This window comes from Plectrocnemia conspersa, unplaced genomic scaffold, assembly GCF_051122295.1.
Source record: "Plectrocnemia conspersa isolate PC_06_02 unplaced genomic scaffold, ASM5112229v1 ptg000008l, whole genome shotgun sequence".
Lineage (NCBI taxonomy): Eukaryota > Metazoa > Arthropoda > Insecta > Trichoptera > Polycentropodidae > Plectrocnemia > Plectrocnemia conspersa.
This window is the reverse complement of record NW_028277172.1, coordinates 14,231,151-14,248,424: the sequence shown is the minus strand read 5'-3', so window position 1 is coordinate 14,248,424 and position 17,274 is coordinate 14,231,151. Positions and strand designations below refer to the sequence as shown.

General features: G+C 32.9%; 1 protein-coding gene across 5 annotated transcripts in view; it reads right to left on the bottom strand.

Annotated features, from left to right (window-relative positions):
* Positions 1–139: 139 nt before the first annotated feature.
* Positions 140–17,274, bottom strand: part of Cen (cerebellar degeneration-related protein 2-like) — a 65,097-nt gene continuing 47,962 nt past the window's right edge. For 3 of the 5 annotated variants that reach the window (XM_088190593.1, XM_088190592.1, XM_088190591.1), the window contains 4 exons: positions 7,353–7,465; positions 6,112–6,704; positions 5,880–6,039; positions 140–2,490 (listed from right to left, as the gene is read on the bottom strand). In XM_088190593.1, the coding sequence (XP_088046719.1) occupies positions 1,168–2,490; positions 5,880–6,039; positions 6,112–6,704; positions 7,353–7,465 (2,189 nt within the window). In that variant the 3' untranslated portion in view covers positions 140–1,167. Of the gene's footprint in view, positions 2,491–3,998; positions 4,101–5,879; positions 6,040–6,111; positions 6,705–7,352; positions 7,466–16,018; positions 16,254–17,274 lie in introns of all 5 variants that reach the window. The other 2 variants (XM_088190594.1, XM_088190590.1) reach the window with 2 other exon arrangements.

The window sequence follows — 17,274 nt, the reverse complement described above, 5'->3', positions numbered from 1 at the left end:
GCTTACCGAATATTAAAATTATTTATAAAGGCTGTATCGTGTCTCGTTGTGGTGCTCCTCTTCAGCTTTTTTGCTTTCTTATTTTTTTTTATTAAATATAATTGCTTTATTATAACTTAACAAGAATAAAACTAAAACATATATTTGAATCATTTTATTACGAATGAAACGCATTCGTTCTTTTTCACAAAATCAATGGCAGGTGTCTCGCTATATAAAAAAACCCAATAAAAATCTATAAACACTAAATCAGATTCGTTGAAAAAATTAAAAATAATTAATAATAAAAAAATGAACATAAAACTAGTATATACAATCATTATAATTAATCAAATTATCATACAAATCATAAATTACTATTACGAATTCAGAAAAAAATTATGTAAAATTTGCACCTCCATGTCGTTAATCATATTAAATAGGCATATAATAATATCATATTATATATAATTGTAGAATATAAATGATTCGTAAATTTCAGCATAAATGTAGAATACAATAAGTAAATATGCTTGCGATTAATATTTTTTTGGTTACGTCAAAATGAGAATTGATTGTAAAATGCAATTTTGTAAGAGAAAATATACATACGTACATAAATATTTTACTTTAGTACAATTTACACACGTTAAACTAACAATATACAATTTTTAATAATTTACGGTCTATACAATTACAAATTTACCGAGTTTACAACTCTATGGATCGTTTCATTAAAACGACGACGTAACACAAATTTGACTATAAGACTATGGAATAATTGAGAGTATAATAAAATAGTTACGGTGAGCCAAAAATAGGTTTTATGGGCATTTAAAGTCAATTTATAAACAATTCGATTTGAATGCTGTTTTTATTGAAGTGGAATTATATTTTAATGTAACTTTTTGACTCACCTTACTCACCTATTGTATTTAAAATTGATCAATTGATAAAATTCGCTATAATAGTAAAATCAAATGAAGCATTCAAAATATTTCATTTGGCTTTTTCATTACAACAAAATAGTTTTTTTATTACAATATCAGTAAGTGATAAAATAGTTGATTACAATTTTAAATGCCCGAAATTGATAAAATACGTTTATAACAGAATTAGGAATGTTTTGAATTGATAAATTCAATATAAATGCATTCAGTTTTTTCTTTCATATATAAAATCATTACGTTACTGGTGTCTGCGTCTTCTACCCTTACTCTTGTCCGCGTTCCTAAGGACTTCTGCGTACGTTAACTCTAAATTCTTTAATTTACTGAGCTCCCTCGAGGCCATGCTCTGTTTTGTATCCCAAGAATCTGTCTCCGGATTCCACCTTTGATAAGAAGTTATCTTACCGTTTTGACTAGGCGTCGGCGAATTCAATGACCTATTGTAAAACTGCATGGTGTTGCCGTTCCATTCTGGAGCTGCATTCGCAGACTTTAATAGAGGGCTCGGTTCAATTGGACGATAGTCGCGGCGTCTCTTGCTTCCCGATCCTCGCTGATAGACGATCTTCGGAGGCGTCGGTATAACTGGAGATTCAGCTCCCTGCCTCTCTTGACTCTGCCTCCTATTGCGCCTGCTCGACTTCCTACGGAATTGAGGACTAGCACTCATAAATTCTAATGGCTGTCTTATCAACGGAGTTAAGACTCTTTGCGGCTCGCTCGATCCTTCTTGCTCTACTTTATCTGCTTCCTTGCACTTCAGTAACGACTTCAATTCTTTAGATATAAATTTCATGTTCTCTTTATCTTTTTCTTTCTCAGGAGGTGTTATATCAGACATGGGAACAGATTGTTCGGACATGACCGAAGACATGACGCTCTGAGTTTCATCCGTAAAGTCTCCGGGCAGATCTTCAGTAGCTGGATTGACTGATGCTTTTGCTATCGAAACCGTATTATCTAACAATGGGAGTTTCTCCCCTTCGTCTTTGTTCTCAGCTGCTTTTCTTAAAATTGTAAAAATCTCATTGAACAACTTTTTATGTTCAGGTGTATTACGGAAATGTCTATCCATTGAACTTCTGTCGTCATAAATACTAATCCTACAATCTTCTCCGTCGGCTATAGTGCACAAGAATGAACCAGGCCTCTCTTTATCTGTCTGAGTAGCTTTATTACTAGTCTCGTCTGAAAATCCTGACGAAGAAGTCTCGGCTTCAGAAAAGTCGGGCGTTCTAGTGAAATTCTTCCTGTTACCGACAGCTGACTTCAATGACTTTTTAGATTTGTTCATATCGTCCCCGTGGCCACTTTCTTCATCGGTATCTTTGGTACTGAATTGATTAAAGTCTCCGGACATTTGAAGTTCCTCTTGCAAGGACAATGGAGCTGAATTGGTCTGCGATATGGTGCTGGCATTCAGTTGCTTCTTATTCTTATTGCTGATCACTTGACTTCTTTGTACCTCCAAAAGAGCCTCGTATTTTTCGACGAGGTCTCTGTACGGATTGTCAAGAGTGTTTCCAGTGTTTGGCCAAAGTTTTATCGCTCCAGATTGACCCTAAAATTACAAAAAAATCATTAATATTTCAACTCAACATAGTAAATGTAACTGTTAAAATCATTAGGATAGAAATATGAACGATTAGTTTAAAATCGACATTGCAATGATAAATCACATGAGATGTATTATTTGTATTACATTTTTCTGGATATATCATAGCATAAATTAATTAGCATTATGTGATACTATAAGATATGCCAAGATGAATTGAAGGATGCTTAGCAAATTAATTAGTTATAGAACAGCAGTTTCAAAGTCGTCAAATGTATTAGAGTTATATAATGATATTTCAAAGTATATAAAAGTATTAAAAAAATGATCTATTTTCAGTGTAAAATTTAGTTTGAATTAGAATTTTAGAATATATTCCAGAAAAATAGTAGCTGAAGATTACTACTATAACTTTTTAGTTTATAACAGTGATGTAGCTACTATGTGTTGAAGAGTGAGCATTTTTAAGAGGCACCAATAGAATCCAAAAAATATTATATTTCAAATTATGCTACAAATTAAAAAAACTTGCTACGTGACCTAACGCAATGATGACGGTATTTTTCCCTAGATGGCTCGCACAGAAGTTATTAAATTGTCGGGGTTACATAATGAAAGTAGTTGGCGTAATAAATACTGTTAGATCAGGCAATGACAAATTGCATGCCCCAATCTATTAATTTAAACAGAAACAACTCTAGATAAGACGTTGAAGGATTTGATTACAAATTTTATAGCTGCATCACTAACCGAGTTTTAATAAGCGTCATAACCGAAGAGTTTTAATAAGCGATAATATGATACAAACTTGTGAAGTATCTCACTAAGCAGCTTGACTTATTGTGTAGAAAATAAAATCCAGTGCTCAAAAAATATCTTAAAATTCAAATTAATATTTACTGCATTTTATCTTAAATAGATTAATTTGAGCCATGGTCATTACAAATCTTGTTAAGGCCAAGAGATGTTTGGCCCAAGCGGAACAGGAAGCTCTCGCCCGGTCATGCTTGTACTACTGGCTTTCGTACTGCGCGGACGCGGTGACTAGACTACGTATAATGCAATTCAACAAGTAAAGCAATTTTAAGTGTATTATTTATCGTCCTACGGTCTTCCCCTGTTAAGGTGGCACGAATAAGAAAAAAAACCGCTGACTTCTCCTCGACGGCAGAAGTTCAATAATGGTAGTTGTACTGTAGCATTTTAAAATTAAAGGTCAAAGTACTTACGAATTAAAAATGTGTTCTATAACTAATTCTAAAATATATGCATATATTTATTTAGTCTTTCTTGGTCTACCCTGTAACTGTTGTTTTAATAATCAAGGCTATTAATAAATTCATATACACACATTATAAACAATTCTCATGCATGTGTTATCATCGCAGCATAACGAAAAGCTTTCCAAAAAGCCAAACCAACACCAAAATGGCCACAGTGCTTATTAGTTTATGATTAAGAGATCAGTTTTATAGAGTGCTGTCTATACACAAATCGGGTAGTCGAATACCAACCTAATGGTGAACAATCCATAGAATACTACGGCAAAACCTTCTCAAAATGCATATCCAAAGCATAAGCAACAACGTCAGAGGCAGGTGTATTAAACTTTTGGCCTGAGAAACATTACCAAAATGACAACATCGAATATAGAAACGGCCTTTGTGCATCGGTTACATAAATAATAATAATAATAATAAAATAGTATTAAGGCCTTGAAATAATATTCATACTATTGTAACATGCTTAAAGTGTAGTGATAAAATGGAAAATGACAAATAAACCATAATTTTATCATTTTCTCATTATATTTCATATTCCATGAATTTAAGTGTATTTATCATAATCTTATGTTAAACATAGAGCAGAGAATTTTAAATAGTGTAGTGATTTCGTGTTGTGAACTCTACATTGTGAAGTTGTCATACTGTATTGGAGAAATTGTAGGATAATAATCGAAACATATAAAGTAAATTGTATGTAGAGCATTTGACTGCAGATCGAAACAGATTTTTATCGAATCTCTGCTATGCAGATGACACGGTTCTTTTCCAGCAATCCTGATTATGTAAATAGCTTTTTTTTGCAGTGTTGATATTTATAGAAGCTATTAAGAATTTTAAATTAACAGTAAAAACATAAGCATCATTACAACAACTAAAATTATAAGGTATGAGTTTTAAAGGCAGTATACAAAATAATATGGATGCGATCGAAATATGGTGTTTAAGACTGGTAAATACATTCGTTTTTTTAGGATAGTAGAAGATATCTAATATAAATCATAAATCACAATATTTTATTCTTTAAAAAATACCTCTACATACCTAAAAATACGTCTGAAAAGAATATTTTAGTCTTTTTATCTAGAAAGATTATTTCGAGAGAGATTTTATTTAAGCTTATGTTTCAAGCTTTAGAAGCCTGTATGAGCTTTTCTTCCTAAGCTTTATTCCCTTTTTATATATATTTTTTTCTTTTTCTGTAAAAAATATTCTTTCTAAGATTTAGATATATTTTATGCAATGTTTTAATAATGATTTCTTTATTCTTTTAGATTTTCTAAAATTTTGGGATAAATATAACTGGAAGAATCTTTAAATATTTTTCTTTCTAGGCTTTAGATTATGAAGGTACAGAATTCAATAAAGTTACGTAAATTATTTGTAAGCTTTTAACTAATAATGTAAGCTGTCTTATCTTATAAAGATTTTTTACAAAAAGTTATTATATTATTAAAAGTCGAGTTTTTCTATGTTGTCACTTCTTGACAAGATTTGTTCTAAGCTTTAGATTACAATTGAAAGAGTATTTCTAATATGGAAATAGAAAAGGATGTGAATACTTATATTTACCAGCTTAGAAAGGCATTAAGAACTAAAGAAGGACGAATCTCTGAAGGAAAACAAACAAATTGATTATAAACACTTTCATCTCAACTCTTCTTCAAAGTAAGGTATCAACTTAGGATAATATGCGACGATAAATTTAATATGGAATATGAAATATTTTTGTTTATTACTATTACCAAAATAATCCTTATTGTAAATAATACATAAGCACATGCATATTATATGTATAAATCTCCAACGTCCCCCCGTAGTACTCCGGAGCATTCTCACCTTAACATTTGTTATAACATATTCACAAACATAATGTTACACATAAATATATAATTCGAATGCATTATATACATATAGATATCTAGAAACATAAAAGTATGATGGATTCCCCCGTGCGATGAAGCAGGATGCTGACAATCTGAAATTGCATTTACCGGCGTGTCCAGCAACGCAGACGTTCGGCAGACAGACGCTAACACTTCTACTCTTCGGCTACAGGAAACTCTCTTGGAGAGACAGGAAGCCCAGAAAGTTCGCCAAGTAGTGACTCACCTGAACGTGTATCATCTTATGAGGACCTATAGAGTGGGGCTCGTTTGCCATCGAACTTATCACGCTGCGATCGTCGTCTTCCTCGGCGTCTATTATAGAAGACATGTCTTCTGTGCCTTGATCGATATTTCGCAAGCACCTTCCGCACAGTTGTCCTTGTCTGGAATGCGTAAAATACACCATAAATCAAACTATCTAAATCACTAGAACTACTAAAATGACTTGAAATTACCTGACTTCCTCAAGGATCGAAAATTCTTCATGCATGGACTTGACCATTTCTTCGCTCTGGTTCAAATTCTTCATCTTGTCTTGCAGTTTATTGTTCTCTTTAACCATGCTAGCTAGCTGCTCTTCCAATTCAGCGATTCTTCTCTCCTCCTTCATGTGCAGAAGCCTACTCTCACTCAACTCCTTGCTTATCATCATTATTTCTTCTTCATGCTCATTATCTAGCTCTTGCTGGAGCTTCTTCTGCTTGGGCGACTGTGGCGCACCTTTCGCAGCATCCGTTTGCTCCTTGGGCTTGGCATCATTCTCCTTAGGCTTCTTCTCTTGCAGCTCAATCTGACGCTCTTCTCTTCTCTTGTAAATGTCCAACTGCTTGAGGAACTCATCGCTGGTCTTTTGCAAATCTTCGTTTTTGCTCTCTAACGATTCTATGGTGCTGGTCAAGTTTTTAATGTGCTTTTTATCAGTAGAGTGGTCTAATGCTAATCTGTGATTGGCCCTTTCCAAATCTTGGATGCTAACTTCTAATTGCTCGTAGATTCGCAGACGCGAGTCGTTCACTTCTCTGAGCGCGGCTGTTTGCTTGGTTAGATACTGAAATTAGAAGACATTACGTTGTTTATTGTATTATATATCTGCAGATCTACAAAACCTTTATATTTAAATAACATTAACAATTGCTGTAAATCTTTTATTAAGTTTATAAAACAAATATTGATCTTTTAAAAAGTGTATGCACTAGACACATTAATACAATATAATAATATAATTAATCTTGTATTATTTTAATATTACCCTCAAGTGTTTTTATTATGATTATTTTTTTATTTCTTTTTTCAATCATATTCTCAGGTAAACAATATTTTTGAATCATGAAATATGTCAAACATGTTCTGATTGAACCATCAATTCGAGTTTTACGAGCAATTATGCTAGTATAAAAGTATTAAGATAAACTGCCCCTCAGTTGCCGCGTATATATTAATATTTTTCAAAAAATTTGGAAGGCTTGGAAGGCATATTATTTGTATGAGAATGAGACTCACTCATTTGACATTATATTTTAAACATAAACGACATCAATATTGCTCGAGATATTCATATATTAAATACAGGCGTTGTATTCATATACTTATTGGATTGAAGTTATATATAAATATATATTATTATTAGACCGATGAATAATTCTAAGCAAACTCCGACAATGTTTCTAATCTCAGTTTATTATTATGAGGATCTCACCTCAATCTCTTGCGTCTGATCTTCGATGACATTCTGATGGTGCTTCAATGCAGTCTCCAGTTCTTTGTTTCTCTCCAAAAGAGTCTTTCCTAGTTCCGCCGCCAATTGGAGATCTGAAATTCATACACAAATCGTCAATAAATAGTTCAGTAACAATGACCATGAAATTGGCCAGACATTTTTACGAATAAATTTATGGCAAGACAATGTAAAATTTACATTTTTATTGGCTGTAAACAATTTTCGCGCTACGGTTTCAGTTTCACTCTCATTTAAAATGCATGCATATTTTTTTTTTTTTGTAATAATTAATATTATATTGCACACTTTCGATTATTTTCAGAGTAGATAAGTTTTAAAAATTGGAGTGAGTGCTTGAATGAGCGTAGCTATGGAATTGCGAATTTTATTATGCAAAATTATAAAATTCAAGCGATGATAGCTTGAAATTTGCGACGGTGACGCTTTTTTTTACTAAAAAACTGTCTCTCTTGTAAATTTAATAAAAATAGTGAGAGCAATATAAAGATTACCTATAGTATCCATATAAAAATCAGTAAAAAGTTTTCTTATGTAGAAATAACAGTTCTATTCCCAGATTGTCTTTACTTACAATAGTTTATCGCTAAAGAACAGCATTGTATTTACCGTTGTTGAAAGGCAATAAAATATAGCAATAAATATTATTGCATACCGATAGAAGATCGTGATTTTACAATTGTAATAGAATACAGAACGGAAATAATAATGAAAAATCTAGTGGTGTAAAAATTCCGTTTTATCCAATACCTCACGTATGCAAATGGTAAGAAATTGCAATATTGCGAATTTGTTATCTCTCTGATTGCTTCTTTCTCCAGTTTTATTTCATTGTGCTCCATTGGAAATGAAATAACAAATTTGACCGCTAACAGTAAAGCGTCTTTCTTTATTTTTTGGCTGGAACACAATGCTTTTATTTGATTCAATGGCTGCTTTGATCGGTCGCATTGTAGCCATTGACGACATAATGGATCATTTGAAAAGTGACATTTGTATTAAGGTTCACTTTAACAATGGCACAGAAAAATCTAGCATACAATAAAAATATTATGCAAACGTATCCCTAATAAAACAAGTGTTGAAGGAAGATTGCCTTCCACTATCTCATGCGGCACTTGCTTTTAATATGTGCACCTATATGATAAGCTAAATGACTCATATAAGAGGAGCATTCTTGAGCGCTAACTTTCTGGCCGCAACGGGCAAAAATAAAGGACACAATCACGACTCAAAGGCACTGTATAGCTCGTAGCTAAAAATCGCTGAGCTTCGAATAATTATCGACACCGATAATGTAATAAATTTATTGTATTCTAACATTATACTAGGAAGCAAATATCGATACGACCCGTACTGATATACTCTTGTACTTATATCTGAGATTTTTCTCTAAGCGCTCTCCATCAACAAGAAGTATTTTATTTTGCTGAAATTTTAGACAGTTTAGCCATATCCGAAAACGCTACGAATTAGCGTATCGTTCAGAAAGCTAAAGTGACACGCGCTACGCTCAACGAAGCCGAGCATCCCCAACGCCTTATCGCAAACTTGAGGTGCATACAAAATCTTCATCCTTGCTTGAGCGTCACTCACAAATCATCTACGAAGGCATTAATGCTTAAAACACCGTAAGAAAATTCCGCTGGGCAAGAGGAGCTGTAACATGTCCAGCAACCTCCTCAGCAACTTTGTGTGTTTTTATATAGTTGTAATTTACATTTCTGCATTTTATACAACTATTTAGATAGTCTTAATCAAATTCAAAATAATTTGAGAACTTGCATAGCTGTGCAGCTAGTTACATCTGTGGCGACCACACATATAGCGATTGTCTCGTTGTTAATGACCGTGACCAAAAACGTTCATTCATTAACAATGAGACAAACATCATGGCACAAGAGGGATTTCTTTCGCCCACACAACACGGGTCGTTAAGAGAATCCCTTTTGTGACAAAACAGTACGGACGCAATCAATCACCACAATTCAAGCCCTTTCCGAAGAATTCGAAAGTCTGGAGCCAAGCAAAAAAACTTGCTTTCGGAAACATAACATCTAATTTCTCGAAGTCTAAGAAGCCACTGCAACGATTAGCTAGGAGATCGATGCACAATTGCGATTGGCTAGCTAGCGTGCATCCCCCTAAAGGATATAAACCCGGACTCCGACGAGGAGAAGGCAGACGGTCCGAGATACGAGACGGCTGAGGCACGAGACAAGAGACGTCACCAGACAGCAGAGCCAGCGACGCAGCCATCCGGAGGAACGAGCCACGCGCCCTCACCGACAGACCTGAAGATCACACCTGAAACTCACCGCACGCAGCCCCAGAGCCTTGAGACATCATCACCTGCACACCTTCATCGCGAGAAACGTCACGTCGTTTTATTTTTATTCGTCGTATTTTATTCGTTAACTATCTGAGATAATGCTGCCAAAATCAAAAATTATGTTTTTAAAACTAACCAATAGCTACACATTAATTCCAACCATCATTATAGTGATTAGTGTCTTCTTCATTCTTATACGTATATTTATGAAAGTGATGCAACTACTTGAACTCTCCAGTTTACAGTTTATTTATTAAGTTTTGTGTGTAAATTGTGTACGTTGTATACGCTTTGCCTCGACTATGCAAAAGCGAACGAAGCGTTACATTTATCGCTCGGAGTTTAACGACTGATTTCATTGGAAAATGTATTCAGAAACGATGAACTTGAATTATTATATTAAAAATCTTGTTGTGTACAGTTTAATCATGATTCATAAATCACCAATCTAAAAGAAAAGAAAATGCTATTTATAATGTAACTGCAGAGTAACTGTAAATTTTTTTTTTGCTGATTAACTTTTACTTGAGTACTTTTATTTGTCTCACATATTTATTAATACAACAAACTTCAAAACGAGTCGCAAATTTAGTTATATATAAATAAACAAAAAACGTGTTTTATTTAGCTGCGCAACGAGTATTTTTTAAATATTTTCATGAAAGAAAAATTTGACGTACCGAATTATTTTAAACAATTAGCTTGCAGATACATTTAGCTGCAAGATAATTTTATCTGAATACTTTAAAGTAATGTTGTTAGTTTTTATAACATGATACACGACGATTATTTTTGAAACACAGCCGCCCTCTCGCTCTACCAAAAACCCATCGTCAATTTTGCGGAGCCCTTGGAACCCCTATGTTAAAGAAACAATAGCCAGAGCAGCTATGAAGTTCTATGAATCATACACAAAAAAACTATGATCCATTAAGACGTCCATGTTCGATCCTGTATTTTCATCTGATAATATTTATATTTAGAAATATTTTTACTTAAAAAAAAGATTCCAAATTCAAGTATCTAAATTCACTTTTTTTACTATAAAGTTCATGATTAAAAATGTGTAACTAACATTTTTTACGCTTAGGGTGCAATATTATTATTTAAAATATAAGTCATTGTGATACGAAAATATAAATTGTCCCCCAAAATTATTTTGATTTTAACATCTCTGCAAAACCTTTTACAAATGATTTTTAATATTAAAAGATTGTATGAACAATTATTTTTCTTACTGTTCCATTTAGTCTTGTAACGCCAAATTGAAGTAAACATTTTTTTTATTGCTCACTAATAAACGCCAATAATTACGCAATACCTTGATATATGTGTTTACATTTCAGAAAATAAGATAATTTGTATATTACCGCTTTTTTCTACCTATGTGTTTTATGGTTTACGGTGTCAGAACTAAGCAGATTTTATTTAGTTCGCGGAAGGAAGTCAAAAGAGTTATAGTAACGCGGAAAACTGCCATTATCTTCATAACCAAATAATAACATTATGCTTTTCCGTTTAATATCGTTATTTAGCACTGAGGGCCGAATCCGTCTCGTCCGATTATCGCTTTAGAAATTGGCGTATCGTGCAATTTCCAAGTGTAGTTTTATCATTATTATTATATTATTTTCTCTCGATTTTTCGTGTTGTGTGTTACACTTATTAGTTCCGCCGTTGCATCACGCCAATGCATTGTTTACTCAGTTTACATACGTGTATGAACATGTATCACTTTGGGTGTTAATTTCTTAGAAAGAATGTCAATGGGTTAATATAATAATGAAGGAAAATAGTTACAACACTGCATCGCATTGAAAAGGAAATTAATATATTGTATATAAACAGATTATATATTAAACTCGTAGTAATTGACTTCCGGGCATAGAGGTGAAAGAATATTGGACCAATTTTGTCTAGAAATTATTATTAAAATGAATCGTAATGGCCAGAAGAGATTTTAACATCATGTTTTTCTCCAGTTTCGTCTATACAGAGAGTACGGGGACACAGAATTTCTTAGAGATATATTATGAACATAATACACCGAATATCTTGGAGAGAGAAAAGGAACAAAATTTAAGGAAAATTTTACTGAAGATATTTACAGTCAAAAAATAAGATTATAATTGTGATTAGAGGTGGTCAGCTGCAGATAATATTGTATTTAATTAACCCTTAATTTTTATAATAATATTTTCCTGAAACACTTTTATAAGTTACTTCTATGTTAATTTACTATAAACGTGCATATGAACAAGAATTTATATAGATGAACAAATATAGGAAAAGTAGTGCAGAAAGATACAGAAAAGATCACCAATATAAATTAACGGCTTAACAACCCAGATAGTATAATATTTATTAGCATAATAAAAAAATATATGAAAACTATCGGGACAAGCGAGAAAGAGAAAGGCCGAGAAGAAAATGAAAAGAAAGCACACGAATCAATCATACGCATGCATACTACACAGTACCAAAAATATTTTTTCTCTCTAGTAAATATGAAGTAATTGTGACAGTTTAAAAAACGATTTCTCTCACAGCTTTACATGTGATTTGTTGTCGATAATCACCATAAGTTGCATTTCCTTATTAACGCTTAATCGCCACGAATTTCTCCACTTCGACGCGAAAAAGCCTTTAAGAAAGGCCGTTTACTATTTTAACACAACTGAAGCGACGGTAGTCTGAGTGGTTAATTGAGCTGCTATTTGAGTTGCATCACTGTTGAAATTGTCATCTTCCGCAGTGAGACGTGCAGAAAGTGATAAAAGTTGCAGTTTAGCAATTACCATCCATCACCAAGAACGGTATAAGCAAATACTTTGCTTTTACTTTTTAGCTCCGCGACGGTAGTAAAAATAGTCTTCTAATATTTTTAGGTCTACTAAGTATATTAAAAATATTTAAAATATCACATGTATGAACATGTGTTTCTCCCACTGCTTCTACAATATCGCACTGCTATGACGTATATAGATAGAAAAAGTGTCTCTATAAATTAAATAATATAAAAATAAAAATCATTTTTACTACTACAATTCGTCCTGCAGTCATAATACTTAAAAAAACAATTATTAGGATATGTTGCACATACAATGGACAATATCGCAGCCAATTGAGTGTACAAAATTAATTTTAAAATTAAAGTTAGCCAATAATTGCGTGAGTAGCAAATAATTCGTGTCATTTACAACACACCAGGAACGAATTGTATTGGCCATAATTTGACTTAAGACCAAACGTTGCAGATAAATAAAATTGTGAGGGAAACGACGCATTTTATTTGTAAGCAATTAAATCAAACAATCTTACGACACAAATCGACCGGCACGCAATCTGTGTTTTTTTATAAATATATAAAATAAACGAACTAGCTGTCCGTGAAAATGCCCGATCATGATTTTAGTCAACGATTCTTGTCATGCACGAGTCATATTCGCTTATGGCCAAATCGCTCTAGTTTGACGTTTATCGTCAGCGCTGCCAACATGACGTCATAACGCGAATCGTCTCATTTTGACGTGAAGTGGCACCCCTGTATGGCATTTAAATAATTCCTAGCGTCCAACTGAGTGTGCGCGCTGGGAATTCATGCTCTGAAAAACTAATGACATAAGTCGACGATTTGTTGCGCAACGAATGGGCAGTGGTTGTGAGCCTTTTTGTGCTTTTTGTGCTCTCGTTTCGTTGCATAATTCATTCACATGTGCATGATTTACAAGAGTGTAATTTGTTGTATAACAGCGGAATAAAGCACAAAAAGGCACACGCCCAGACTCGTTTGCGCAATTTACGAAACGCTATATTCAATTCGTCAGGCTTTAATTTTTACGTTGAAGCAAGAAACAAAATATATGATACAAAAATTAATCAATGCGACTAATAATTGCAAATACTCGGATTCGTCCAGAGTTAAATAGCTGTGTTTATAAACGCTAATATTTAGGTGGCACCCAGAAACATAGTTTACTTTTAATTTCCAAAAAAATGTATCTACCAAAAGACATTTTTTGAATTCAGTATATACAAATATGTATTATCTATAATTTATATCAAGATATTAGGTAGAATGTCTTTTATTTGACTAACATTGACTACCATAAACACAACAAAAAATACATACACATTTATAAAGTGCCAGCTAACGACCTGATTCAAAAGTCCAAAAACACAAAAGAGAGTCACGACGATCGATTCAAGTGTCACGAGTGGGTTTCTTTAAGAAAATTGCTTTAAACGAGAGAATGTTGCAAAGATTCGTATGGCTTGAAAATAAAGCAAATATTAATCTATAGCTTTACATAACATACATTATGAGCATTAGCATTTTCTATTACGTGTGTGTGCATATAATTTGTGAATTGAGTTTCAGAAAGGTTGCACAACGAGTAAAACAAACAGAAAAGATAACATTGTGTATTAAAAATTGTAGGCATGTTATTAGATCTATTTAACAATGCAAACTGAACGTATGTTGATTATTTTCTTAAGGCCGAATTTATTTTGTAAATTCTTTCGCAATACGATTCACATGCATTGCAAAATTAAAACGATACAGAAAAGCATTTTAATCGAGGGTACATTCTTAGAATATGTTTTATGCATTTATTTTAAATTTCAGAAAATATTACTATTTAAAAAGAATAAAATCTATACAAATGATTTTTATATTAATCATCAAGATTAGGTTTTCATATCCCTCGAACAAATATCGTGGTAGATTTACATCAAACAAGTTTTATAATATATATGCACAGTTTTACAAATGTCTTATAATATGTATAATTAAAATGTGTCGTTTAAAATAAATGGCATCATTAGTCAGAATTTGCTTTACAAGTTTACTGAAGCAAATAATCAATGTTGAAGCTATTTATCTAATGTAAGAACACACAAAAATAGACCTTGGATTTTGTAGACAAACCAACCATCGCCTATCCATCATTCTCTTTTAAAGTTTTTTTTTATATATTGTATGAATGCTTAAAAGACATTCTCTACAATCAATTATAAAATTACAATACAGAAAGTTCTAAAAATAACGTGAAATAGGCGTAAAAACAACATAAAATATTATAATACGGAAAATTTACTTCTGTTTTGATTCTACGACTACTACGAAAAATAAAAACAATTAAGTAAAAAAAGCTCACAATTGATAGATTATTTTTAATACATTTTTATTTATCGCATCTCACATATTGCTCTACAGTTCGTCTGCATTTCGATATTACACTATGTTTAAAAAACATGATAACTATCCATACCGATGTTAATATGGACTTCTCATATAAGACGGCTGATCAAAGAATTTTCAAACCGAATTTTGGTCAATAGGAGAGCGCAAAAACGATTATCACTTCTTAGAAGTCAAAAATTCACGTCAAAAGCTATAAAATCGTGTCGGCGCCGTCGCAGTGGGAACGCTCGGTAACGAGCGTTCCCACTGCGACGGTGACGGCACGATTTTATTGCTTTTGACGTGGATTTTTGACTTCTAAGAAGTGATAATTGTTTTTGCGCTCTCATATTGACCAAAATTTGGTTTAGATGTAATTTATTCGATTCTCACTCGCAATATTGTTATGAAAAGCCTTAATATAAACGCTTGATAATCGCACGATTTTATTGCTTTTGACCTGGAGTGAAAATTCATTATATGGCAACACTGAGCAGCAAAGAAAACACGACATCAGGTAAATATTATAAGTAGATATTTTTAATGCCTAATTAAAATATTTCGCATAAAATATGATTTCAGAAAATATCTCGCAACGGTGACAAATTTTTATATTTATTTGTAACATAGAACATAGGGTTAACTTGTACCTATTATTATTCATTCAAGAAATTATTACGATGGCAAAAAATATATAAAATGTTATTTGTGTCATGAGGCCCGGAATCATTGTTTTTCTAGGGCCTGCCGGCCTTGGCGGTGAGTTCCTAATATTCTATTATTTTGATTGCTACTTTGATTTAGACTGATAGTGGTGAACCCAATACTCATCAAAAGTAACAAGTCTTTCTATAAAAATATCCAAATCAGCTTAAAAACAAAATTAGCTATGTCATGTTTATGTATTTTTAATATAAATTAATAATTTATGCAAATAATCTGAAAATACCACTTGTGTGATTGCTTAATCGTTATCAAGCTTTTACCCGCATTTTACCTATCTTCTATTTATAGTGAACTCTAACGCATGCATAATAAACATAATAAACGCACTCTGATAACGTCTACCCCGTGCATCATATGACGCACATAATATATTTCAAATACCTTCAGGTCCCTGGAGACACTCCAACTCCATGGTGTAATCCCACAAATCAAGGGAATTCAGACCGTTCACTTCCCATGATAAGGAATCCGGCTCGTCGCTGCTCATCTTGCTCTTCTCTTCCATTTTATGAATCACAAACTGCTCATTTCGATTTTAAAAAACAACATCGCTTTAACAGTTTCAACACACCTTTACAGCCATTTCGTTAAAAACTAAAACGTGGGACGCTCGTATCTAATAGACAAGAACACAAATTCGCATATAAACCCATTTTCTGAAGTCACGAATGCCGATTCGGTCCGAATTGAAGTCGTTACGCCTAATGTGCTTCGGCGATATCGCTGCATTCCTGATTAATACGCCAAAACGACAGTAAACAATAAGTTTTAGAAGGAAGTTCCAGAATTTTGTGTGCGCGCTGCACGAAAAGCTTATCAGGAATGACAAAGTTTATTTAAGACCGAAAATATTTTTTTTGTTTAGTACTAAAAATAATCCCACAGATGATAGTTATGATGGCAATTAGCAGTAAAAGCTATAATTTTTTTTTATTGTTAATAATACATTTGCAATATGCAATATTTAAACTATAATTTATAAACATAAGATATGCCTAATTTAAAAATTACATTGGGATACTATTTTGCACTTTTTTGCTCAACAATATCTACAAAAAATGCATTATATACAAATTTATTTACAAGCACTTTCGAATCGTCTCAGAACTTTGGTGTGTAATATATATATAATATAATACATATCTATCAAATTTCTATATTCCTTTAAAAAATGTAGTATATGGTCTGATCTCATATAAGTAAGGCGAATACCCAAAGAATCTGAATGCTATTACTTCTGAGTTGACTAGTGTTATTAAAGTAGATATATCTACACTACTCTTACAATTTACAGACCTAGTAGGAAGAATCCGACAAATTGCACCAGATTACTACGATTACTAGAGTAAACGGCCGTCAGACACGAAACGAAGTATTCTTGTGTCGACACTGTTCGTGGTGCTTTACGAGGGGCGTCCGATGCGAATCAATGGAGCGTATCCGTTTTCCGATCGATTCTCAAACAATTCCCACAAATCGGAGTGCATCGACACCGACAGTGATATATAGGAAACCCAAGAATGGCGACTAGGAAGCACATGTGTTCACCAAAAAAAGCTGGACTTGCACGCCATTGAGAATCACGGAAGTCCCAAAAAAATCAAATTGGATAACCACATTTTAAGCAACAGAACGAC